The 25,632-nt window shown below is 41.3% G+C and overlaps 1 protein-coding gene across 1 annotated transcript; it reads left to right on the plus strand.

Moving 5' to 3' along the window:
- Positions 1-112: 112 nt before the first annotated feature.
- Positions 113-23,133, plus strand: LOC129098456 (SH3 and cysteine-rich domain-containing protein 2-like). Its single transcript, XM_054607467.1, has 11 exons — positions 113-199; positions 8,155-8,503; positions 9,945-10,039; positions 11,466-11,550; positions 15,868-15,983; positions 16,758-16,827; positions 17,050-17,130; positions 17,297-17,393; positions 20,467-20,518; positions 21,775-21,912; positions 23,035-23,133. The coding sequence occupies exons 1-11, from the start codon at positions 113-115 to the stop codon at positions 23,131-23,133; spliced, it is 1,269 nt and encodes a 422-aa protein (XP_054463442.1).
- Positions 23,134-25,632: the final 2,499 nt, after the last annotated feature.

A 25,632-nucleotide genomic window follows, 5' to 3' on the forward strand; every position in this document is an offset into this window, starting at 1 on the left:
AGCCGGACATTTCCTATCGACTGGACACAGTTTGAGGAGTTAGAAAAGAAAAAAAAAAGGTTTTTCTTTAATTGTTTGTGTCTTTGAACGACTCTCTCCACCGCGGTGCCAAATGATGACTGAGAACAATGAGATGGAGAGCGACTCTCAGCTCCAGCGCTCTCCAAGCACCATGTCCATCCAGCCGATGTCATCCAAGGCAAGTACACCCAGAGCTTTGAGCTCCGTTCAACCAATACACTCTCACGTCCCACAGCTCATACTATAATCTCTGTGACGAGGATAAATAGACACTTAACTTTGAAAAACAGTTTTCCTCGACAAAATAAAAGTGAAAAATGATGTGATTTTGGCCGAATAATAAGAGGGGTTATTCTACAGCTTTGTATTCCTCCTCCTCCTCCTCCTTATTATTATTCCGCCGGTTTGTATATAAATATATAAATAAACATAAATTCTTCACAATTGCAACTGTATTCATCACGTCTGCGTCACTAGGTGTAACCACACACGTAAGGTGTGATGTCACTATGTCTCTGTCTGCCTCTTTCTCTCCGCCGCTCCAAATTCGCTTCCTGCGCGCACACACACGCACACACACGCACACACACACACACACACACACACACACACACACACACACACACACACACACACACACACACACACACACACACGACGGCGATTTATGCTTAGTATTATTTCACATTTTGTATTTTACTGAGTATAACGTGGCACGATGGTTACATTTAATGCTTGTCATATTTATTATTGGTTGATCTGCTTTTTGGTGATTACTGACATATTCATATCTTACATTTCTGCCACATTGCTACACTCACACTTCTTATTGCAAAATGTATATTGCAATAAGCATAAATAGCCACATTTATATGTGCATTTTGTGCCATAACATGCAGGACGAGATCCCTTTCACCGTACAGTTTGGGCCTGTGTGAGCCTCAAGTGTCCTCGCAGACTGTCCTTATAATTCCATTCAATTTGTTGACTTGACTGTATAAACAAAGATTTCAAGGGCCGGCTTCCAAGTGCAGGAGCTGTGAAAGCCTTCTCAATACCTACTTATTAATGGAAGGCTTTAGGGACACTTGATTCATTAGGCCCAAACACTTAATACAACTTTCCCTCAGCTGAGTCTCGTCTCCACCTCTTCTCCCCCCCGTGTCGCCTCCGCTGTACAAACACACACACGCTGTGGAAATGTTTAAATCAAGGTGACACTCAGATGCCTCATCTTCTTAATATTGTGAGAAGCATGAAAGTTGGCATTGTAGTGAGCTCTCCCCAGTGTGCACCGCTCCACTTTCCCACTCCTCACCAGCTGCTATAAAGAAAATTGGGCGATATTCTGTGCCAAGTATGCCTGATTTATTATTCAAATGATTCATCGGCTAAATTCACCTCATCACAACAATTTATACCACAAACTAATCTGGCTGGCCGGTCAATCAGCAGCTCTGTTCCTCATCTCCCTCTGTTGTTCCAATCAATTGACGCTGCACTTGTTGAACTCTAGGGCTCTGTGAAGATTAAAGTGAATTGATCTCACTTGAACGTTCAGCTCCTGGCACAGCTCATATATGTTTGATGTGCAGGTGAAAGGTGAATTGTAACATCATTTGAACTTACTTAAAATGCTCAGGATTCAATAGCTCCCCCGCCACTGGAGGGTCAATGAGAATCTGCAGCCATAGAGGACTCTATTAAGGAATCTTGTAGGAGAATATTGAAGTAAATGTCAGCTTGGCTCTGATATGCAAAGGTCTGGTCCCAGGAGATTGGAAATCTCTCACATCAATATTCCATCCTATTCCATATTCCATCTATTTTAAACACTTAATCAAGACCATTGCTTGAATTAAAAACAAAAATATATCGCCACAGGGTTTAATTTTTGGAATCTAATCAGACACATAGTGCACACACATTAATTAGATATGAATGACAGGGTGCTTGCGCCCTGAAATCAACAAGCAGCACTTTTCCATAAGATGGATATTAGAAATCAGGGACAGAGGAATATAGTGCCAGAGGATTAAGAGGAATGGAAGCATGGACTTTCTCCCTGGTTCCTACAATGTACTGGTATTTTGCCAAGGCTGGCAGACATGTAATTGGTGGAGCAAATGAGATGCCTGAGCAGCAATCAATAGCCTATAGTGACGCTCTTTGTTGAGGTTGGTTTTCTCAGGGCTGGTGACGCTCTGGGAGCATTTTTCTCTGATGGAAGTACCCAGGTAAACCTCTTCTTTTAAGATGAGTGCACAGAACAATCTCTAAGCGAAGATATACTTAAAATAATAACCTCCACCATTTCTTTTGGAGATTGGTCCATTCGTCAGCTTACCAACTGTGTGACAAGAACATCACAATTCATAAATGTGCCCCCTTTGGAATCTTCTTCTTCGCTCAATGAAAAGCACTTAAACACTCACACAGCCGGCTGAGTGTTAAAAGGTGACTGGAATTGCCTACAGTGTGAAAATGAGAACGTGTCACTGCTCCAAAGCTAAATAACAAGTAACTTAATTGTTAACCATACAGTTTGTGGCCAAGTCTAGCTGGTTTGTTAAGTAGATATTTCACGCTGGTGCTTCATGCTAACACTTGAACACACACTATGATGAGGGATGGCAGTTTAATCCAAAGTGAAACAATTAAAAAAAAAAAATGTGTTGATGTGATTTTATTTAATATCCAAGAGTAGACGGTGTAAGCAGAAATGAGGGAGAAAGGGAGGCGTTTGTCAGAGTCAGTAGGATTCTTCATCTGGGGACCATGAATATATGTGAGATATTTCCTAGCAATTTTTTCAGATATTTTAGATAGCTTTTCCTATCCAATTTCTCTAGACGGGAATGTCCGTCTGTCAGTCCACTACTTTAGTCCAGACGGACATTCCCGTCTAGAGAAATTGGATAGGAAAAGCTGATAAGGGCATCAAAAAATGGTGACAGGGTGTTTGTCATTTTGGAAAAGAAGGTGAATAAGGCAAATGTATCATTAAAAGTGGTCTGGTTTATCATGTACTCCTGTTTACACAAGACGGTGTTAATTGTAGTTACGTACGGTCACTTGGCATAGTGAATGCTGAAGTGTTGCCAATGATCTGCAAGGATGATTTCTAGTGTCTACGCTGTCATTTCACAAGTTAATCTCCCAACATCTCTTTGAAACCACATACACGCTTTGAGTTCACTTTACTTTCATTTCCTAACAGCGACACTGATCCGGAGTGACGCGAGCAGGGGAGTAAGTTACAAAGGGAGGCTGAAGTGGGCCAAGGTCTTCATTGATTAATGTAACACCTTTACTGCTGTGATGTTTATTGCTATGACACTGCAAAGAAAGGTGTGAGCTGTTGAATTGATGGACACCAGAAGGCTACATGTAGCTACAAAGATAACTGGCTGTATATTTATTTGTTTTATCGCTGACAAGCGAAAGAAAAGTATCTGTGAGGGAGATTTATTTGTCGCCGGCGATGCTCACTCAGAAATAACAATCTCCTCCCCTTGTCAGACACTGACAGCCATTGTGTTGTGTGTGAACTGTAAAATGGGTGGATAATGAGTTACCAGGGCAAAGCACCATTTGGATTGGCTGTATGTGGGGGCGAGGGAAGTGGTTATAATCCACGCTACTATTTCACAGACAGTTTCTCCTCCATTAAACCATCATACAGAGACGGGAAGAGAAGTCTTTGTGTATGAGCAAGCATGTGATTGGCTGTCTGTACAGTGTTTGTGTGTGCGTGTGTGTGTGTGTGTGTGTGTATATGCATGAGTGATAGGGACAGAACGATGGAAGCAGCATGTGATTATGCATCTCTTATCTCGTATTCAGAGCGGGAATCTGCCAGGCTGCCGTGCATAATGACAAACTTCAGTCAAGAAGGGAAACATTGGGACATGAAACTGGTTCACATTGTGATGTTAAAGTGTGGCGATACAGACCGAAGCTGTTTACACGTTGTGCTCAAAGATTTTATGATATATGTAATTTTGTAGTCTCTCTGTGATTTTTACTATTGTGCTAAATCTTTCAAATTGTCTTTTTTTTTCTCTGTTCAGTCACAGTTCTTTCCTGGCTCCTTATTTAAGTTGTACATTACCTTCCCAAAACAAATGAAGCCACACAGTGAGGGTGTAAACACATCCTGTACTTCAGGGTGGTTATTTCCTCTGAAATCACATATCCTGCTGATGATTTAGAACTGAACCGACCCAGGAAAATGTGTCTTTCATAGCACAGGTCAGAATTCTCTGTAATTGCAAGTTTCTCCCCAATATGTAATATGTTTTCTGTTTTCTATATTTATTTATCTTTATTTCAGTTATTTACTGATTTTGTTTTTCTTTCGGTCTTTGTCAAAGATATGTGTTTATGCTGGATCAACATTCCCCAAAAAATCTTTGTTGTTTAATTTGACCAAATGTGTATGATGATTACCTTATTTGTTATGTTTTGTTGTTAAAATGAATACAAAGGACACAGTGTCTTCCACCACAGGAAAAAAAAACTAATTTTTTGTGTGAAAGGCCTTAAAGGGGGCACAAAGCTGGGGAGAATTTTAAAGTGGATATTACTGGCTACAGAAAGTAAAATATTGCATTTACTTACGCTTTGTTGAATCGCTTTGATCGTTTGATTTAGAGCGGGGTCAAGGCGGTTCTCTGTTGCAGTGGCCGTTCCCCCCCCCACTTACTGCTGCACTTTTTCTCTTCTGCTGCTGACTACGCAGAGGTCTTTGGCACAGTTCCGGGGTGAACACAGATAGTGGTAGAATAAGAAAAAATTGGCACAAATCTGTCCCATGCACACCTGGCCACTTTCTACATAAAGTGATGTGACTGTTTTGCTGTTGGTTTGAGAGAGTACCAAAAAAAATGGGGGATGCAGACCCTACAACCATGTCCTTTTCACCAGATTCCAGACTGAGAGAGTGTATGCTTTGACTTTTACAACCTCTAAACAAAGACACAGCTGGAATGACTGGATCAGCCTTTCCTGTTGAAATGTTATTTTAGGATGAATCATTTAGAACAGTCCACACTAAAGCATATCATAGCCACAAGCTTATGGTCACATTCCCATTGGGACTGAGCCTTTGTTGCTCAGTTTTTACCTCTGGACAAGCTGGAGCATCCCATATATAGCTCAGCCTGGGCCCTGGCCGCAATAAATTATGATGGAGGGAGGCCACATATTTGGATGAAATAAAAGCTTTATTATTGAATAATGTCTGCTCAAACCCTGCTGTCCCTCTATAGAGCATTGATTTTGGATGTTTATGTTGGCTCAATGCGATAACAACTGGGGGTTGGTATATGGATCGAAGATGTGAGGATTATGAGCTTTTACACGTTCCCTGAGGCATCTTGTTAAAATCTAGTCTACTGGAGGATTGACTGTGTAGGTGCATGTAAATCTGGGCATTGTGAGCAAAAAATATATTTAGCGAGAAACATCAGGAAACTTAACTAAACCCAAATGTTTTGCTTTGGAGATATGAGGATTGAGGCTGTTTCCATGACATGAAATTGCAGGGTATCAATACTACTGTGACTAGATCATACATTACAACCAGGGTATCATCTGTGGCGTAGTTCGGTTCACTCTCACCGACCTCTCACCTGTCCCAGAAATTCATGTGACCCGAGTCGAACATGGTATCTCACTGGCTTTACAATGACCCTCTCAGCTAATGTTCAAATGGGAGCTAACGGGAATGCTTTTTAGGCTCGCACGCACACTGACAGATGATTAGATTAGCTGTAATAGAGACATGTGCTCTAGCCGGAGCTGTTATGCCAGCACTCATCTGCTCTGATTGAGAGAGCTCGGCTCAAGACTGTGATGCTGCACAGAAAACGTGGAGATGTGTGTCAAAGCACTGCACCGTTGTTTTTTAAAGAATACATACCACCTTCTTATAAGGCATTCTTCTTAGAGTTTTTGGTTGTAAGGGTTGATAGATGGTTTATAAATATTTCAAAAAAATCTGTTAAAAACAACATTTGGTTTTTCAGGCTGTGCAAAATGCTTTTAACTGATGTGTATCCTTCTCTAGCCCAACTTGCCCTCGCTCCTTACTAGAGAGTGAGAAGTGGCCGTTCATTAATGACTTACTAAAACGGCAGAATTTTTTTTTTAGAAAGCGAGTAATTCATAAAGGGTCATGAGATCATTGGAGGATTATACTCTATAAAATATAAATTAATGTTTACAATACCATTTTATCTTACATTTAGATTTTAGATCAGCAGATGGCGTTTGCGCAGTTGTCATAAAGTTGTACATGTTCAGATTTCCATTTTTCTGAGCACCTTAAAGGGAGAGCAGGTTGATTTTACACATCAAAGTCTAATTACAGGTCTCTTTGAGGGAGTGAAAACGAGTGTATAAAGTGTTTTGCTCCAGGGGGAGCTGTGTGAAGTTGATAAATCCCCCCCAAGTGATGTCACTTGAGTCAGCATCAGTTGGGTCTTGGCAGGTAATAACACTATTTATGTTAACTACAATAGGTATAAACAAATGCTGTTTTTTTTTTTTTCAAATTTGGAATAGTGAATTTCCTACCGCAGGGTAAAAAATGGAGGAATTTTTTTTGGAAAAGATGGAAATCAGGAGTCAAGGAGATGAGTAAGACGGACTCTGTTTGTATCAATAATAAAGTTAATTGCAACTTATAAACCTTTTATGAGGCACAATTTACAGAGAATATCACCGTTCTGTGCACCCTCCAGGGCTACAGTAGCAATATAATGTATTATGTATTATCATCATTGTAATGTGATGAAATGAAATTTCTAATAGAGATTTACGGGAAGCATATGCACTCAGTTCCAAATACTTTTGTTTCTCCTGCTCTACCTCCATGTGTGCCTCACAAACTCAAATAGACAAACTGTTTTCATATCTTATTCCCAGATGCGTGGAGCTGTAAACAGCATGTTGTTGTAAAGTGTTTACGTTTGGCGCTGAGCAGAGAGCAAGCGCAGACAGACAGAGTGTGTGCACCCGGAGCGTCTGTGGCCTACTGATTATCTGTCTGCTTGTCTGTCTGTGTTGATCCATTCATCCCCTGCGACACGGCCACGCCCTCACACTGCTCTCCCGCTGCTCTCCCGCTGCCACTGCATGTCAGGGTAACAAATGCCTGCCTTTCCCTTTGGGGAAACTAGCATCATCATCTGTACACAGAGCCAGAGGGAAACGTCAGGAAACATGCATTTATCTCTAGCCATTCAATGCTGGACGGCTGCAGAGAGCCAAGAGTACAGACCGTTGCTGATGTGACGTTTTGTCATCTGATTGTACGAGCTTTGGAAATGCAGCAACCATCAACTATTATGAACTGTTTGGTCAATGCCGCTTACAAGAAACAAGCAGGGTTGGTTATGTCAATACACATGAGAGAGGATACATGCAATTTGACATTGTTGGATGTCGTCGGCGTGTGAGTTTGGCCCTGGGAGGATGGATCCATCGGCCCTGTATGCTCAGCGTGAGCCTGTGGCACGATCAATCGGTCCAATGAGCAAACTCCATCAGATTAAGAGCCCTGAAGATAGGCTGTTGATGGATGATAAGGCTGTGTAAACTGTCTTGTTTCCTTTCACCACAATAGACCTCCTGCCACCGCCTCGATGTATGGCCGTGGGTGTTCTCAATGAGAAAAGGCTTATCTTGTTTAACCATGGGCCAAACGCACAAGCTGCCATATTAAATGTGACCGTGCAAAGGATATGCTTGGTCTTATACTAAAGGGGAACATACAGGTATCTTAGCTATTAATGTGTTGTTTCCATATGAGGTGATATTGCAGATCAGAGCAGAGAGTTGTGTTTATGGATGCCGGGATATTGCTTGTGCTGCCCTGAGGCTGTATTGGACATTTGTTATTGCTCCCAAATGTGCAGCTGCATTCTTGCTTATCTTGTGTTTATTATAGTTTACCCTCTCTCTCTCTCTTCTCTGTCAATGTTGTGTGTGTGTGTGTGTGTGTGTGTGTGTGTGTGTGTGTGTGTGTGTGTGTGTGTGTGTGTGTGTGTGTGTGTGTGTGTGTGTGTGTGTGTGTGTGTGTGTGTGTGTGTGTGTGTGTGTGTGTGTGTGTGTGTGTGTGTGCAGCTCCAGAGACTAAAACGCTCGCTGTCCTTCAAGACCATCATGCGCAGCCAAAGCGTGGAGAACTTCTTCCAAAGGTCCTACAGCGACGCTCGCCTGCCTCCAGATTTCATCACTGACCCACCGCCTCCTTCTCCCCCACTGCTGCCTGGCTCTCCTCTCGTTGGCGACCGCTCACCGTCCATTTCACCATCTCTCAGCCCCAACCCCTCCATCTCCTCCCACTCCCCCTCTCTCAGCCTTTCCCCATCACTGCCCACCAAACCTCCCCGGCCTCAGATTACCCACTGTTTCCGTGACCATGTCTTTCGCAAGCCCACCAACTGCCAGCACTGCAAGCAGATGATAGTAGGTAAGGTCCTAAATCTACTCCCTGGACTCTCTTTGCTTTTTTTTTCAAGCCAACGCTTAGCATTTCTTGCCACCCAGTCTTTGATAATGTGGCATCCCGTTTAAAATGCATAATGGAGAACACTTTATGGAGAGAACATCTCCTATGTGCTAAAGACATTTCACATTTTTATATAGGACAATGTTTTATCACCACAGCAAGATTTAGGAGTCTACAACTCCCTTAAGCAAATGTTCCACCTTTTGGGGAAAAAAATGCACTTATTAGATTGGATGAGAAGATTGTCTCATCTAATTCTCTACCAGGAAGCAAATTTCCCAATAATTTGTAATAATGGCATATCTTGTTCATCACACAACCTAAATATACTCCACATACTGCTATTTCTATGACTACTACTACTACTACTACTACTATTACTACTATCAACACTTTCCACAAGAAAAGGCATTGGGCAGAAAGACTTTCTTCTAGTTAACTATTGCTAAGTTAAGTATCATATTCAACTTGGCCTTGATGTAAATAACTGAATAGCTGCCATGGGACTATTCAAACTCGGGTGCAAATAGACAAAAACATTTTCTACTTAGTTTGAGAAAAATGAGGTTCAGGATTGTGCTGTGTGTCTTCATTGCAGCTCTCTCTGTGTTTACATCTGTGAAGAAACCATTGGATTATTAACAGGGATATAGTGCTGCAGATGTGCGAGTGCTCTCATCCCTAATTAGCCGCTCACACTATTTCTGCTAAATCTACTTCCTGTCACTATGATTGATTACAGACCGCAACCTGCTCCTCTGCTTTTGCGCCTGTGGTGGGTTGTTTTTTTTGCATGTATCGCAGGTTTATTTATGTGATGCATCACCTCACTCTATCTGTACTTCTCTGCAGTCCCCAAACACAGTCCAGCCTCTGTCTCCTTGTTATACTGATTAGGCAGAATCCATGTTTCCTCTTCAAAGTAAAAGCAAATGTTTCTATCGAGCCATCAAATTTGTTAGATTGTTGTTTCTGCTCCATAATAGACCTGTCGATGATCTTAATCATTAAACACATTCAACAATTAACATTGCCTAACAAATGAAGGGAAAACATCTCGATTCTTTTTTTAGCTGAAGTACCTGAAAGATGAAAAAGCAAGACGACTCAATGCCAAATCGATTATAATTGAAATATCTCCAGCTGGTGTCCAATCTCTTCAAGTTGTTTTGGAAGCGGAGCTGTTGATTATGAAGCTGTTAGTATCAGTGCCAGCTTGATAAAATGACAATGTTTTATTACGCTCTCTACCTGATCAGAGGGAAACCTACTCACATGATCTGAAGGCCACTCAGATCTGCAGATCTGCAGCCTGCTGAGTAGCCTTGTTTCATTTTTTGTGGCTGCCTCCATGTCTGAGTTTCATCTTCTCTCATTCTCTCATCCTTGTCCCTCTCTGCAGGAAACTCCAAACAGGCACTGCGGTGTAAAACATGCAAGATGGCTGCTCACCTGTGGTGCACCTCAGAACTATCGCAGCAGCTGTGCCACGGGAAGGTGAGAAAAAAACTCCCAGAATTTTTGATTTCTGCATTCAGTCCATTGTTTCCCTATTATTTACATTCAATCGCCTTCGAAGCAGCTGCAACTGTTGTGATGCGTCTCGGTCTGATTGGGGCCTTAAAATGTCTTATTCAGAGTTGGAACATGTGCTTAGCTCCTCCCTCTTGTGTCCTTTCCGGTAGCAAAAAAATAAAACGGCGACGGACAAAAACCAAGATGGCTACGGACAAAATGCCGTTCTCAAGGCATCATAATCTTAGTCCGCAAACAAATGGGTGACGTCACAGTGACTGAATCCACTTGTTAAATACAGTCAGTTTTTCAGGATATGCTCTCTGTTTGCATTTTTATCTAACAACCCAAGTTTCGCCACCTCAGTCCAGTCTTACCCCCAATTTATATACGTTTACCCAGACATCTTTATCATTCAGATTATAAATACACTAACAGCAACAACAATTTGGATTGCAATCAGTTGTTTTTTTCAAAGATTAGAACATACACATATCAGACTTGGACCACTGTTGCCATGGTAACATTACCATGGTGGACCTGGACTGCTGGATCACGCAAAATTGTACCTGCATTTTAATATTAACTTGTGTTTTGTGGAACAGTCTTAAGTACAGTGTTCAAATAAAAAAAACATTCTGAGAAAAGTATGCATTTCAATCTGTAGACACAAACACTGGAGCTCTTGACCTGAGGAGTGTAGTGCACTTGGTAGCAAATTGGGAATGATTTCAGACATAGCTTTTGTGTTTATCTTCTAGTACAGGGCACAGGACATTAGCATGCAGCAAGAGGCGAGAGCTGCTGAGAGCCACATGGACAATTTTAAGAGCACTGTGCTCAAAACAGCTCAGTGCAGTTTGACTGAAGTGCCCAAAGACAGAGAGACAGAGAGATAGAGGGAATCATGAGGGCAGCAAAAGGCAAAAATATTATCAGACCAGAACCTGGGTATCTTTAGGGGAACAAAAGTCACACTTTGTTTCTCATCAACATGATATGACAAACGGAGTGGCTCATTTGCAAGTCAAGGGAAAGGCAAACTGATATCTCAGCTGAAACACTTACTCTGTTTAATTCAGTGTGAAATCGCACCCGTGCAAACACACGCGCATAATCACACGTGTAAGCCATGTGCATACTAGTTAGTGGCTAAGTGAATTTATTGTTCATAATTTGCAGCAAAGAGAGCTATATGTTGCCCCGGTTTGTGAATTGATGGCAGAAATTAGCTTTTTCTCTGCAGCATGTGCACCACTCAGTGCGTCTTGATGCGTCTCTGATTCAGTAATTTCGAAATGAGTCCATTAAAGTCCTAAAGGTACTACATGAGCAAGTTTCCCTTTAGCTCATCCTATAAAAAAGAAGTAAACTGGAAAAATCCTTCTTTCTGTTTCTCCACCATTAGTCTGGAGCATTCAAGCGTAACTTCAGCTCACCGATGCTCGTCAATGACCAATTGTCTGTCGTCAAGGAAGTTCAACCGAGCCAAGGTGAGCATACCTGAGTGTCTGTGTGTGTGTGTGTGTGTGTGTGTGTGTGTGTGTGTGTGTGTGTGTGTGTGTGTGTGCTTTATGAGTGAGTGCAGACGTGCATCTTTATGTATGTGTCCCATGTGCTTTTGTGTTGTGATGTTGCTCTTTTAGCTTTTTCGTTTATTTTTAGATTTTTGTGTGCTTGTGCATGCACTGTAATAAAACCAGAACTGTTTCCATCTCACCTGATGACCGAGGAGCATGAAGTGGGGAAAATGTAAAGAGGAAGAACAAATTCAGCTTCTCTTGGAGGCTGACGGACGGTCTGCACCCTGAAAGTATGTGAATAGATATTTATAAGTTATAATGTTTATGTTTTTACATTTCTGTTTATTCTTTGTACTGTATAGCCTTTGACCGATAAAGGATTTTACTTTATTGCCTGGCACCTCAGTTTGCATGTTTAAGCTACATCAACATTGAAATGCTGCCTATTTTCTCCTCTAATATTTAGAGGAGAAAATAGGCAGCATCCACCTCTGTTTCAACAAAAAATAAATTTTGAATACAAATCGCAATTTTTTCTTTTTATTGAAGTAAACAAATCTGAAATTTCCTCAATGTCTCTTTGTGAAGTAAACCTGCTGAGGGATAAAACGTTGTTTCCAATAAACGTGCCTGAATTTGTTCTTCCAATCATCATCATATCTGATTGGGAGCTTGTTATTCTATGAAATACCTTTTAGATGAACATCTGTGTAGGTGATATAGTCCTTCATCTCACACACTATGTGCCTTGCTGAATCAGGGTTAGCACCTCATGTTGTCACTTCCTTGCACTATCCATGAATCAGGGCACAATTGACCTACAGCTCTGTCATCACCCCGAGCTGAGCACCATGACGCCTGGGCCAGCTGAGACCGCAACCTGCCAAACTCACAATCACACATTGCAAAGTGTCCTCATAATTAACTAAAGGCTTGGTTAAATACTGAGCTCGTGTATACACACATTGATATTAGATGCCATTTTTATTAAAAGGATCTTCCTATAGAACCTATAATTTTCCATCAACTTTTGGCAAAGCAGTTTGTTTCATATTAAACCACATTTATAAGGGTAAGAGTCTCAAAACTGCAGGAGTAAAGTACTTAATAGTTAACGCTATAGATTACAATCTTTCAATGACAATTAAAATCTAATTAGCTACCATCCATCCATCCATCCATTTTTCGTAACCTGCTTATCCAGTTAAGGGTCGCAGGGGTGCTGGAGCCTATCTCAGCTGTCAATGGGCGAAGGCAGGGTACACCCTGGACAGGTCGCCAGTCTGTCGCAGACAAACAACCATTCACACTCACATCCACACCTACGGGCAATTTAGAGTCTTCAATGCACCTAAGCTGCATGTCTTTGGACTGTGGGAGGAAGCCGGAGAACCCGGAGAGAACCCACGCTGACATGGGGAGAACATGCAAACTCCACACAGAAGGTTGTCCAGCCTGGGAATTGAACCCGTGCCCCTCTTGCTGTGAGGCGACAGTGCTAACCACTACACCACCATGCAGCCTTAATTAGCTACCAATGGACATTTATACAAGGATTTGTTTTTCTTTTTAGACAAGAATAACAGCTGTGTTAGATTAAAGGGAAGGTGAAAGATGGAACAAACTGTCAAACTGGGTTATTGAATTCAATGTTTGAGACTATTGTTTGTCTAAGTAAACTCAAAGTTGGTTTAGGTACATATGAAGACAGATATAAAGCCATATAGAATTATCATGTCTGCACTGAAAAGAAAGCTGAAGGTCAGAGACTTGTAAAAAAAATGTATTTGTATAGAGGAGTCTCTGTGCACGTATTTCTACTGACTCTCTTCCCCTGCAATTAATTGCTCTTTGTAGAAATGCCTGCTTCAGTGAAAATGCTACAGTGAATTTAAAGTATGCTTGAGCTTTATAACCTCAGGATACTTACACGTACAGTGGGTACGGAAAGTATTCAGACCCCTTTAAATTTTTCACTCTGTTTCATTGCAGCCATTTGCTAAAATCGAAAAAGTTCATTTTTTTTCGCATTAATGTACACTCAGCAACCCATCTTGACAGAAAAAAACAGAAATGTAGAAATTTTTGCAAATTTATTAAAAAAGAAAAACTGAAATATCACATGGTCATAAGTATTCAGACCCTTTGCTGTGACACTCATATTTAACTCACATGCTGTCCATTTCTTCTGATCCTCCTTGAGATGGTTCTACTCCTTCATTGGAGTCCAGCTGTGTTTAATTAAACTGATTGGACTTGATTAGGAAAGGCACACACCTGTCTATATAAGACCTTACAGCTCACAGTGCATGTCAGAACAAATGAGAATCATGAGGTCGAAGGAACTGCCCAAGGAGCTCAGAGACAGAATTGTGGCAAGGCACAGATCTGGCCAAGGTTACAAAAGAATTTCTGCAGCACTCAAGGTTCCTAAGAGCACAGTGGCCTCCATAATCCTTAAATGGAAGAAGTATGGGATGACCAGAACTCTTCCTAGACCTGGCCGTCCAGCCAAACTGAGCAATCGTGGGAGAAGAGCCTTGGTGAGAGAGGTAAAGAAGAACCCAAAGATCACTGTGGCTGAGCTCCAGAGATGCAGTAGGGAGATGGGAGAAAGTTCCACAAAGTCAACTATCACTGCAGCCCTCCACCAGTCGGGGCTTTATGGCAGAGTGGCCCGACGGAAGCCTCTCCTCAGTGCAAGACATATGAAAGCCCGCATAGAGTTTGCCAAAAAACACATGGAGGACTCCCAAACTATGAGAAATAAGATTCTCTGGTCTGATGAGACCAAGATTGAACTTTTGGCGTTAATTCTAAGCGGTATGTGTGGAGAAAACCAGGCACTGCTCATCACCTGCCCAATACAATCCCAACAGTGAAACATGGTGGTGGCAGCATCATGCTATGGGGGTGTTTTTCAGCTGCAGGGACAGGACGACTGGTTGCAATTGAAGGAAAGATGAATGCGGCCAAGTACAGAGATATCCTGGAAGAAAACCTCCTCCAGAGTGCTCAGGACCTCAGACTGGGCCGAAGGTTCACCTTCCAACAAGACAATGACCCGAAGCACACTGCTAAAATAACAAAGGAGTGGCTTCGGAACAAGTCTGTGACCATTCTTGACTGGCCCAGCCAGAGCCCTGACCTAAACCCAATTGAGCATCTCTGGAGAGACCTGGAAATGGCTGTCCACCAACGTTCACCATCCAACCTGACAGAACTGGAGAGGATCTGCAAGGAAGAATGGCAGAGGATCCCCAAATCCAGGTGTGAGACACTTGTTGCATCATTCCCAAGAAGACTCATGGCTGTACTAGCTCAAAAGGGTGCTTCTACTCAATACTGAGCAAAGGGTCTGAATACTTATGACCATGTGATATTTCAGTTTTTCTTTTTTAATAAATTTGCAAAAATTTCTACATTTCTGTTTTTTCTGTCAAGATGGGTTGCTGAGTGTACATTAATGCGAAAAAAAAATGAACTTTTTCGATTTTAGCAAATGGCTGCAATGAAACAAAGGGTGAAAAATTTAAAGGGGTCTGAATACTTTCCGTACCCACTGTATATACACTAGTCGCACCAGACATTCTTACTGCAGAATTTCTATTTAATTTATCACCTGAAGAGAGCATGGAAGCACTGACTTCAATATAAAAACTGAATATTATTCAGAATTCATCCTACACACACACACACACACACACACACACACACAGCACTTCTGGCCCCTACAGAAAAAATAATAATTTTGGCTTCATTCGACTCGTGTTGAGCTGCATGGAAAAAGGAGCAGAAAATGTTATTCCTATCTTCAGAAGTACTCTGATAGCACTCCCATCTAAATGAAATGTAGCCTTGCTGAGGATTTCCATATTTTAATCTCATCTCTTATTCCCTTTCTACTCAACTACAGCTATAGATATATTAGGGCTATTAAAACTAAGACATATCTCCTGCTAATAAGTGAATGTATTAATAAATCCAATTGTGTAGTATTATTGGAATGTCTTGATGACTCCTTAACTTTTGGCTGATGTCCTCTGTCAGATCTAAATTGGGTCACTTTGGTCCACGACTGACTGTGTTACTGCAGTTATATTTAGAACATCTAGTTCTTCCAGATTGGCACAGTAATAATGATGTAGAGAGTTATCTTTGTGGGTAGTCAAAATTGTGTGCAGAGCTGTGTCTTTGCGTGAATAATTTATGTGTGTGTTTGTAAATGAAACGAGCATAAGCGTGTGCGTGCAGTAGTTTTATGAATGTGTGTGTATGTGGTTTCAGAGGCTGTGCGGGGACGTGTAGATCCTGTGTATGCAGCCTTGCGCTACGGGACGTCCTTGGCACAGATGAGCCGCTCCAGTTTTGGCAGTTTGTCAGAGTCGCCAACACGCAGCCTGGTATGACATCATCAACCTGCGGTTGAGGGTAGAGGACAGTTGGATCAGTGTGATTAAGACATAAAGTTTTTACTACATTGGTCCATTGGTCAACACACTGGTGAAATATTGAGACCATAGAAACAGTGTGCAGTGATTTGTGGTGCTGCACTCCTTAGTTTATAGTTCTGCCATATTTTGTAAAAACGTTATAAATCAGCTACAAATAATTGCGAGGATTGAGCTTCAAATGTTAAGTTTAAAATTTTGGAGCAGAATTAAATGAGCAGATTGATTCCATATCTGTATAGTAGAGTGGCATCAATCTTCCCATCTATTGAATGAGAAAGATAATAAAGTAAATGAGGCAACAAATTCCAAAAATGTCAAATTTTTGCTTTAAAATTAATTAAGGCTTTTCAAAAGTTTGCTCTCTTTCGAAGTCCCCTTCTTTCTGTAAATCCAACTCTGCATATTGTGAAGTGTTATAATTGAGCACCAGGGTATCATTTATTTATGAGGAGCATAATGGATGACCCTGTGGTCTCTGTGTTCTTCTCATTAAACACGTACTTGAACGAGCAAATTGTCCTTAACCCACTTAAAATCTTGTTTCATACATCACCTAACAGCACATATGTCATGTATGCAGATCCTTTTAACTCTGTGACCTACTGATCTGTGTGGTGTGCATTCAGAGCAGAAAAAAGTGTTACTGCCACTATCAAATGCATCCTCTCTGACATTCTGCTGCTAACATTTAATTATTTCCTTTCTATTTCCTTCTTTGATAAGGGGGAGGGAGGTGAGGAGATGCAACAGAGACAGTACAGCATGGAGGAAGAGATAACTCAGGAGACAGGGGGTAAACATTGTTATGTGTCTGTATCTCTGTGTATGTGGATAGGCGTATGTGCTGTATGTCCAATGCCTATGTGTGCCTACGCATATGTTGTACTTACCTGTGCATGTCTGTCTTTGTGTGTGTGAGAAAGAGGTTTACCTGTGAAAAATGACAGGCCTGTTTGCACATGTGTGGTTGTGTGCATGTGTGGCACCTTCTAAGAAAATTTCTCGCCACCCTCAGATATCCCCGTCCCCGACATCGAAATCGAGAAGGAGGAGGATGAGAGCTGCAGCCAAGCTAATACTACTGCAGAAGATCAGACTCCTGCAGAAGATCAGACTCCTGCAGAAGATCAGACTCCTGCAGAGGAGAGCAGTGCGATGGTACCGCTCCCTTTAATCCCCCTGCACAGACTCTCTCCCCTTGATGTTTTCCTCTCCAAGCGTGTATTTCTGTCTCACTACCTTTCCTGTCCCTGTGTCTCCCTGTGTCCAGGTGCCCAAGCGCATTGAAGTTCACTCCATCCACACCTATGTAGCGCTCTACAAGTTTCTGCCTCAGGAACAGAACGACCTGGAACTTCAGTGAGTAAAAGCCAAACAGACCGCCTATGGCAAGCATTTTCATGTGTGTGGACATGCAGGAGTACTTGTGTGGTATTTTTTTTTTTTTTTTTGCTATTGTTTGTGGGAGTACATTTGCCCTGTCTGTATTTTTTGCCCCGGCTGTTGTTCCTGCAGGAGGAAAATGTCCCCCCACTTCTGCAGAGGACGGTGTCAGGGCGCCCTTAAGGACGACTAATTATAAACTCGAAGCCCATCACTGTCCCCTTTCAGAGCTAGCAACTGAGATGTGTTCCCAGCAGGGGAGAGGATAAAGGCACTGAACAACTGAGAGATGAAAAGGCGGACAGACATAAGGGGAGATGGCATGAAGCTGAAGATTATTATAGGCATAGAGAGAGGGAGGATGGGAGAGGGCGGAGAAAGTTAAGTGCAAATATAGAAGAAAAAGCTATATGAGATGAAGAAGAATGAGGAAAGAGAAGAAAGGAAGGACAGAGCAGTAAAATGAGGGCTGTGTGTGTGTGTGTGTGTGTGTGTGTGTGTGTGTGTGTGTGTGTGTGTGTGTGTGTGTGTGTGTGTGTGTGTGTGTGTGTGTGTGTGTGTGTGTGTGTGTGTGTGTGTGTGTGTGTGTGTGTGTGTGTGTGTGTGGTGGATGGTTAGGGGACAACAGAGGTAGATTCATGGGACTGTTAACAGCCATCTGTGCTGAGGCTCTGTGTGTGTGTGTGACTGCAAAATATACATGAACTAATGAAAGCAAAATGTGTCTCTGTGCTTCTGTTGGGGTTTGACCAGTATGGACTGCAGGAGAAAAAATCTAAATATTATTTTGGACAGAATTAAAAACAGACAGTAGCTTGTGCTGATTCGGAGAATCTCTAGTTTTTGATTTTCATTTGAAAAAAACAATAATTATAATTTTTTTGTGATATTGCCGATACTCTTCAACAGTAGGGAACACACTTGATACATTAATTTTACAACTGCAGAAATAAAAGTGGCACTTGCACTCCCACGCAAGTGCCATGATGGAGCTATACTGGCAATTAAGGTAATTAAGGTCACCAAATCCCTATTGATTGTCCAAAATCACTAGTTATTTGTGCTTCATTGCACTTCATTTACCTTCTGCCATTATATTTCTAGATTAGTCTAATGTCTAATCTATCACTCTTTCACTGTGGAAAGAGTGATAGAACAAGGGAGTGATTTCAGACACAGCCGATTAACTGATAAGAGTGATGAAAGTGTAAGTTGCCCAACCATAACAGGTGCAACACAACTTAGGAGAGATGTCTATCAAGCACATACTATACACCACCACAGTCCAGAGGAGAGGCCAAGTAAGTGAAAACACCTGGTTGCATAAGTGGTGTGGCCAAACGATAGACCTTTTTAACAGCAGACAATTTGGCTTGCCCAAACAAGAAAATAACAGATGTATTTTAAAACATCAAAAAGGACTGCACTGGGTTGTTCCAGGGTCCTAGTATTGTGCATGCTGGATCATTCACAGCTAACTGGGACACTGGATGGAACTGAGCCATCGTTAGCAAAATTTGTTTCAGCTGCGCTTTTGCTGCTATGATAACTATGAAAATATGTTCAGTGAATTGTTAGGGTTTGATTTTGGGGGGAATTAAAGGGGAACATGTGACCTTTTGTTAAAGCTTTCAGTTTGAATGTTTATTTAGTGTAGCTTTCTTCATATTTTTTGATGGAATCAAGGAACAGGTCCTCACAAAAGTGGGGAGGCTGAAGGTTTAATACGTCTTAATCGTTTTACCAGTTTTTATTTTGTTTTCATTTCTTTTTCCCACAAAATCCTGTCATCTGTCAGGCTAAGCTGCTGTTTCTGCCTCCCTAGCTGCACAGAGACAGGCAATACTGATGCAACATTTGATACATTATGTCCAAATGTTAAGATTGTGACATTAAATGTATGTCATTTTAAACATGTTAAAATAGACTCTGCGTCCATTATTGGAGGACTGTTAAAAGTGCCATTTTCTGACATTAAGCAAAACTGCTGTTCCCAAAGACATTACTAACACTAGGTTAATCCCACTGTTCAACATATACCTTCTTCATATACCTTCTTTGATATATCACAAAAAAAACCTTTTTTTTTATCTTGTTTTTACTATGTCTCTGGTTTGCAGTATCCTCTCTGCTGCTGTAATCCTGCAAATGTCCCTGCCGCGGGACTAATAAAGGATTATCTTATTTTATCTTATCTTATCTTATCTTATCTTATCTTATCTTAAAGTATTCATTTAAGGTAAAGCTATGCTCCCGCGACAAACCTCAGTGAAAAGAGTAATTGTTTCATACTTTCATTAAATGGCCAGTATCAGTTGAGATTTATCGGGTTCACTCTAGTTGGTATGTTTATGTAACTGTGTGCAAACTAGTGTGTGTGTGTGTGTGTGTGTGTGTGTGTGTGTGTGTGTGTGTGTGTGTGTGTGTGTGTGTGTGTGTGTGTGTGTGTGTGTGTGTGTGTGTGTGTGTGTGTGTGTGTGTGTGTGTGTGTGTGTGTGTGAACGATGATCATATAGGGCAGTAATGAGAGCAGACACCCAGGAGATGCAACGTACAGACGAGCACAAATAAATTTGTATCTAGGACAATGTGTGTGTGTGTTTGCGTGTGTGTGTTTGCGTGTGTGTGTGTTTGTGGAAAAGTCATCAAAAACTGGTAACATCATTAGCATGCAGGCCAGGTTGGCTGCAGATTAGGTCCAGCCTTCATCACTGCAGTAGACGCTAGAGTCGTATTTCATGTAGACCTCATGACTTTGGTGTCGGCTGCTCTGTAACCTCTGCAGATGAACACAAAGACTCATTTTTACCTCCACAGCTTTGTAACTGTGGGTATTACCGCTTTCTGTGGCAGTTTTATAATGTAATCTTTTGTCCTCTCACTCAACTCTTTTTTTTTTCTTTTCTTGCTTGCCGCTCTCACTCTCTCTCCCCCTTCATCTCCCCATCATGTATCCAACTCTCGTCTCTCCCTTTCCTCTCCAACTAAATCACCTCCCTTCTCGCCTCCTTTTTATCCTCCATCTCCTCTCGTGTCTTATCTCCTCTAGGCCCGGTGACCGTGTGCAGGTCACTGACGACTCTAACGAAGAGTGGTGGAAGGTGGGTAATAAATAATTTGCAAACACCTGTGTGTGTTGCGTGTGCCTGTTGGTGTGTACCTGTGTTCTTGTGTGCATAATGTGTATTTGACGACACGCAAATGTGTGTGTGTGTGTGTGTGTGTGTGTGTGTGTGTGTGTGTGTGTGTGTGTGTGTGTGTGTGTGTGTGTGTGTGTGTGTGTGTGTGTGTGTGTGTGTGTGTGTGTGTGTGTGTGTGTGCATTTATTGTGCTCATGTGTTAATTCAGATCTTAAAAACAAGAATTTAATGAATAACACCTGCTCCAATTTTCCCATTTATAAACATGCAGGCAGCCACAGACAGAAATTAAACATCATTTTCTCTGAAAATTACCAAGAGTTTAACATAATGAACTTGACTAGTGTTGCAACCTTAAAGAGCTCTTTATTGAGTCTGTAATGAGCTTCACTCGCTCCTAATGGAAACAAATGTGCATCTGTGTGCGTCCAAGTATTCCATCAAACAAAAAGGGAGATACAAGCAGACTTAACTCAAGTGCAGAGTCTGTGTATCTTCTACCAGTGGACCAGTGTTTACAAGCATTAATGTAGCCTAAAATGACTCAGTAGTCATTTAACACCTTTATTCAACACTTTCACTCCGATGAACCTTTAAATTATGTATGATTTGTGAATTATCTGGTCATCACTAATGCATGGTTTGTGAATCACTCCAGTAAAAACATCAGCAGCTGAGCCAGAGGGTGATAACTGTCAAATATTGCTGCATAAAGAGGTTCACTCAAACATCATCTGTCTTCAGCAGCAAGCAAAGCGTAGCACCGTAATCTGCTGTTGCTTTTAATACATAGAGAATTAATCATTAAGGTGAAGCAATTTCTTGTCTGCACTTGAAAACAATTAATACCTCTAATTAATGTAATCTGAGTGTTTTGTCTTCTTAAATTGTTTCTATACTTATCTCTGCAGCCACAATAATTTGTCACTGCACAATCAGAAATGTGTTGTTTTTTGCCATTACTATAAATAATCTTTGTTTTCTACTGTCTTAAAAGATGACGATTAGTCTGAAACATGTCAATGAAAGCAGAAATGTTCAGCCGGTCTGGACTTCTGTGTCAGACAGGACAGTTATTCATCTGGCTCACCATCAGCCACACAATGAAGACTAATATATAGCAAGAGATGCAATGAAAGTATATAAGAGTCATCACGACACCCATCATGGTACATTTCAAATGCTGACTGATTGTACTGTTCCCTTGTGTTTTCCAGGGCAAGAGCGGCGACAAAGTCGGCTTCTTCCCGGCCAACTTTGTGCAGAGAGTCCGGCCTGGAGAGAGAGTGTGGCGGGTCGTCCAAGGCCTCCCCGGCAACCGAGAGAGAGGACACATGGCCGTGAAGGAATCCCAGGTAGACAGATATGATCAAACCGACTTATTCCGCTGTTTTCTTCCTCTCCTTAATTTCTATACAATTTAAAGAAATACGATGACAATTTGGGATTATGTCATCTTATTAAATCTGTGATCTATTTGTGGTACTGAGATTATCATGTGCAGAGTTGCAGGGGGCTGGCGCATATCCCAGCACACACTGGGAGAGAGGCAGAGAACATCCTGATCCCTCTGTGTCTGTGTGACGACTATAGGGCTCGTTATTTCCATTAATGTTTTTACAAAATTTCAGCAAGAAAAGGCACTGATACATTTTATTAAAAGATCACTTTCAACCAACTCTCACTCAGGATTTATTTACCCATACACCCAAAACCTGTTTCCTGCTGCAAGAAGACTGCATTGTCATCATAGTTTCGATAAAAGGGACAGTTCTCCCCAAAATCAAAAATACATGTTTAAAAGAAGCGGACATCTCTAGGGCCGTTATCTCAAAAACTAGGTAACTTACACCAGAACAATCTAAAATATAGATGCACAACAGGTAAGAAGAAAATATGTATTTTGGGTTTTGGGGAGAACTGTCCCTTTAAGAGTCTCTCTGAAGCAAAGCTCAGAAAATCTTTTTCTAATCATGAAATGAAAAAAAAGATCTGCTGATTATGCTCCAGTTTCTAAATGTATAGTACATATAGGTTATAGTTTAGGTTATGTGTTGTGTTTTTTCTTGTAATTTTCACAATTTTATTTTCAAAATTACTCCTGACAAATAAAGATGTACTAAGCATAAATTATGGTGAATAATTGCAGGCAACTGGCACTAATTGGCAGCTTGTTCATTCATTCTTTTGGCACTGTTGATTCACATACTAAGATAACTATACTAAGATAACTATTTTATATATACAGTACCAGTCAAAAGTTTGGACACACCTTCTCATTCAATGGTTTTTCTTTATTTTTATTTTTTTCTACATTGTAGATTAATATTGAATACATCCAAACTATGAAGGAACACATATGGAATCATGTGGTAAACAAACAAATGCTCAACAAACCAGAATATGTTTTATATTTTAGATTCTTCAAAGTAGTTGAATGAGAAGGTGTGTCCAAACTTTCTGTCAATTCCTTTTAGATCTGCGTTGGAAAGCGAGAAGAGGGCGAGGTGTTTCTGAAGCTGAGCAGCGGAAAGAAAAGAGGGTTGGTCCCAGCTGACTCCATAGAGGAGATCTGAGCCTCTGTGCTCGCATCCCCATCCTTCCTCTTCTACTTTCCCCTGGGAGGCACTCGTCTGAGACGATCACCATCACCCCTCCACTACCCTGCCCTCAGCAAAACGGCTGCCGTAGCCTCTTCAACCAGTCCTGAGTGACTTAAACCAAACACAGATACACTGGACGAAAAACACACACTTCTGCAAAGCGCTGGAACCTGATGAACACATTGTTTCCGGTTGAATGGACGGTTTAGTGTACAGTTACGCAGATGTCCCACTTTTAGAAAGGCACTGTTTCTCAGAAGTCTAGTTTTATCTTTCCAATACAAAAATCGATGTAAAAATGCTTTAAATATGCTTGCCAGATGGCTGTTCACATTTAGTTTCTCTCAATCAAAAAGATGTGGGAGGAGGCTGAGTCCTGTCATAGGAACATGATGCCTCTGTCAGTGTCCTTTTCTTGTTTCTGCCCACTCCGTATGTTTCATCCCTTTCTGCTCATGTCAGGGTCTTTGGCCTGGGGACACATATCACCTTCAGGATACCAACATGAGGCACCCGGCCAAGGACTACCACTGCCAGTCAGAGAAAGCTGCTCCCATCCAGGCAGAGAGGAGAAGAAGATGAAAGGAGGTGACACAATCTGAAAATCCTCAGCAGTGTCAGGCTGAGTTATAACTGCACTTGCCAACTTGAGAGTTAAGAAATGAGAAGATTTTCAAAGGGAAATTGAAGGCTCTGGGGATCTTTTCACAGGAAACTCAAAAACTTTTCCCATCTGACTTTTTCAGTATAGTAGAAAAAAAAATAACAATGAAAATATGGTACAAAAAATATGTGACAGCATATTTTAAATTTCTGGTTAGAGAGCATGAATCAGCAGACAAAAGGGCAGATTTTCTACAGGAACTTAACTACCAGGAATTTACTGAAAGTGTTTCCTTGCCTTTTCTTTTTGACTAACGGCATATCCATACAGGAATAGATTTTGGTGTAAAGTATCTTATTGATATCTCAGAAACCGCGGTCATTATAAATCTGTTGTCTTATTGTTTGAAGCTAAGATGATGCAGGAGAAATCAAAAGTGTAGAAGTGGCAGTTGCTGTTCCCCTGTTCTCACATAAAGGAGCTTGACGGACATAAAAAGCTGCCGAAGAGCTGCTGCGGGTGTTGCAAATGTTGCACAGCATTATTACATGACTTTAATAGAGCTGGAACAGTGGGAAATAAACCGAGGCCAGTCTGCCAGAAAAACAACACAATGGGGATCTTCTGACCATGACAAGGAGTCTGCGTTACACTGACAGCTTGGAGGAAGACACAGGAGAAGGGGGGGAGGAGGAGGTGAAGTGAGAGGAATGACATCAGTGTCGAAACATTGTGATTCAGTGTGTGCATGCAGGTAGTGTTATGCCCATGAGTGCACCAGTCATCATTGATAAAATGTCAGCCTGTCATCTTCATCTTCTGCTCTCCGTTTGACCTCTCTCGTCCTCTCTTTATTGATGCCGCTGTTTAGTTATGACCTAAAATAGCAGAGGCATTTTTTTTTGTAGTGTCCAGAGGTGCACTTTTGATAGTTTAGACCATCAATTCATTCATTCATTACTTCTTTAACAAATTCGATGCATTCTTTAAAAGAACATAATGTGCCAGAGAGAGAATACACCCACTATGTCACAAAAATGTTGGTTTGAAGCACAGAATGCATCCGTATAATTATGGCAGGACAAATGATGAAACAATTTAACCCGTATGTTTCCTCTCTGAGCACAGAGATCTAGCTAATATGACCTTCTATCGTCTATATTTATTTTATGTGAAAGCCATTAGAGACTGTGAGCAATAGGTTTCTCTTCTTGTAATAACAAGAAAAGCACTTTATTTTGTGTCGTTAATCCTTTTTGTTGAGGTATCTCCTTCATAGTGATAGCTGCCATATTCAATAATACCTGCAAATTCACGTCACCCTGAAGCTCTTTGGGGAAAAGTGTGATGGCTTGTTGTACTTCAGATGGTTCTAAAGTCATAAAATATATAAAATAACTGAGAATTACACAGCAGCATGAACACTAAAACCATCCTGGAGGAAAATGGCATCAGATAAGAACTGGATTTTTGCCCATGTAAACTTGCTATTTTGCATTGTGCCTAGTTTTATGTAGCATCACATGTTCACACCTTTGGGAATTCAAAATGTTTAATATGTGTTTGGATGTATCCTAAGGCAGAGTCATGGGTTGGCCACAAACCTCATTAAAAGATATTTACGAAACAGTCTCTGCCGTTTCCGTGTACACAGACGACATGGTTTGCACACTGACACTTTGAAGATCCTCAGGCAGGCGTGAATGCTGTTGATCACGTACGTAGGTCTGCATGACAGTTTGTGTTTTTCTGCATCTGTAATCATATTCAATGCCTGAAAGATAGCAGGGAGCTCCTTAATAAGTCCACTTTAATGGGTAGTTTTAGTGCCATTCATGCATAATGCACCATCCCCCATCCACAAACAA

This window comes from Anoplopoma fimbria, chromosome 11 (genome assembly GCF_027596085.1).
Source record: "Anoplopoma fimbria isolate UVic2021 breed Golden Eagle Sablefish chromosome 11, Afim_UVic_2022, whole genome shotgun sequence".
Lineage (NCBI taxonomy): Eukaryota > Metazoa > Chordata > Actinopteri > Perciformes > Anoplopomatidae > Anoplopoma > Anoplopoma fimbria.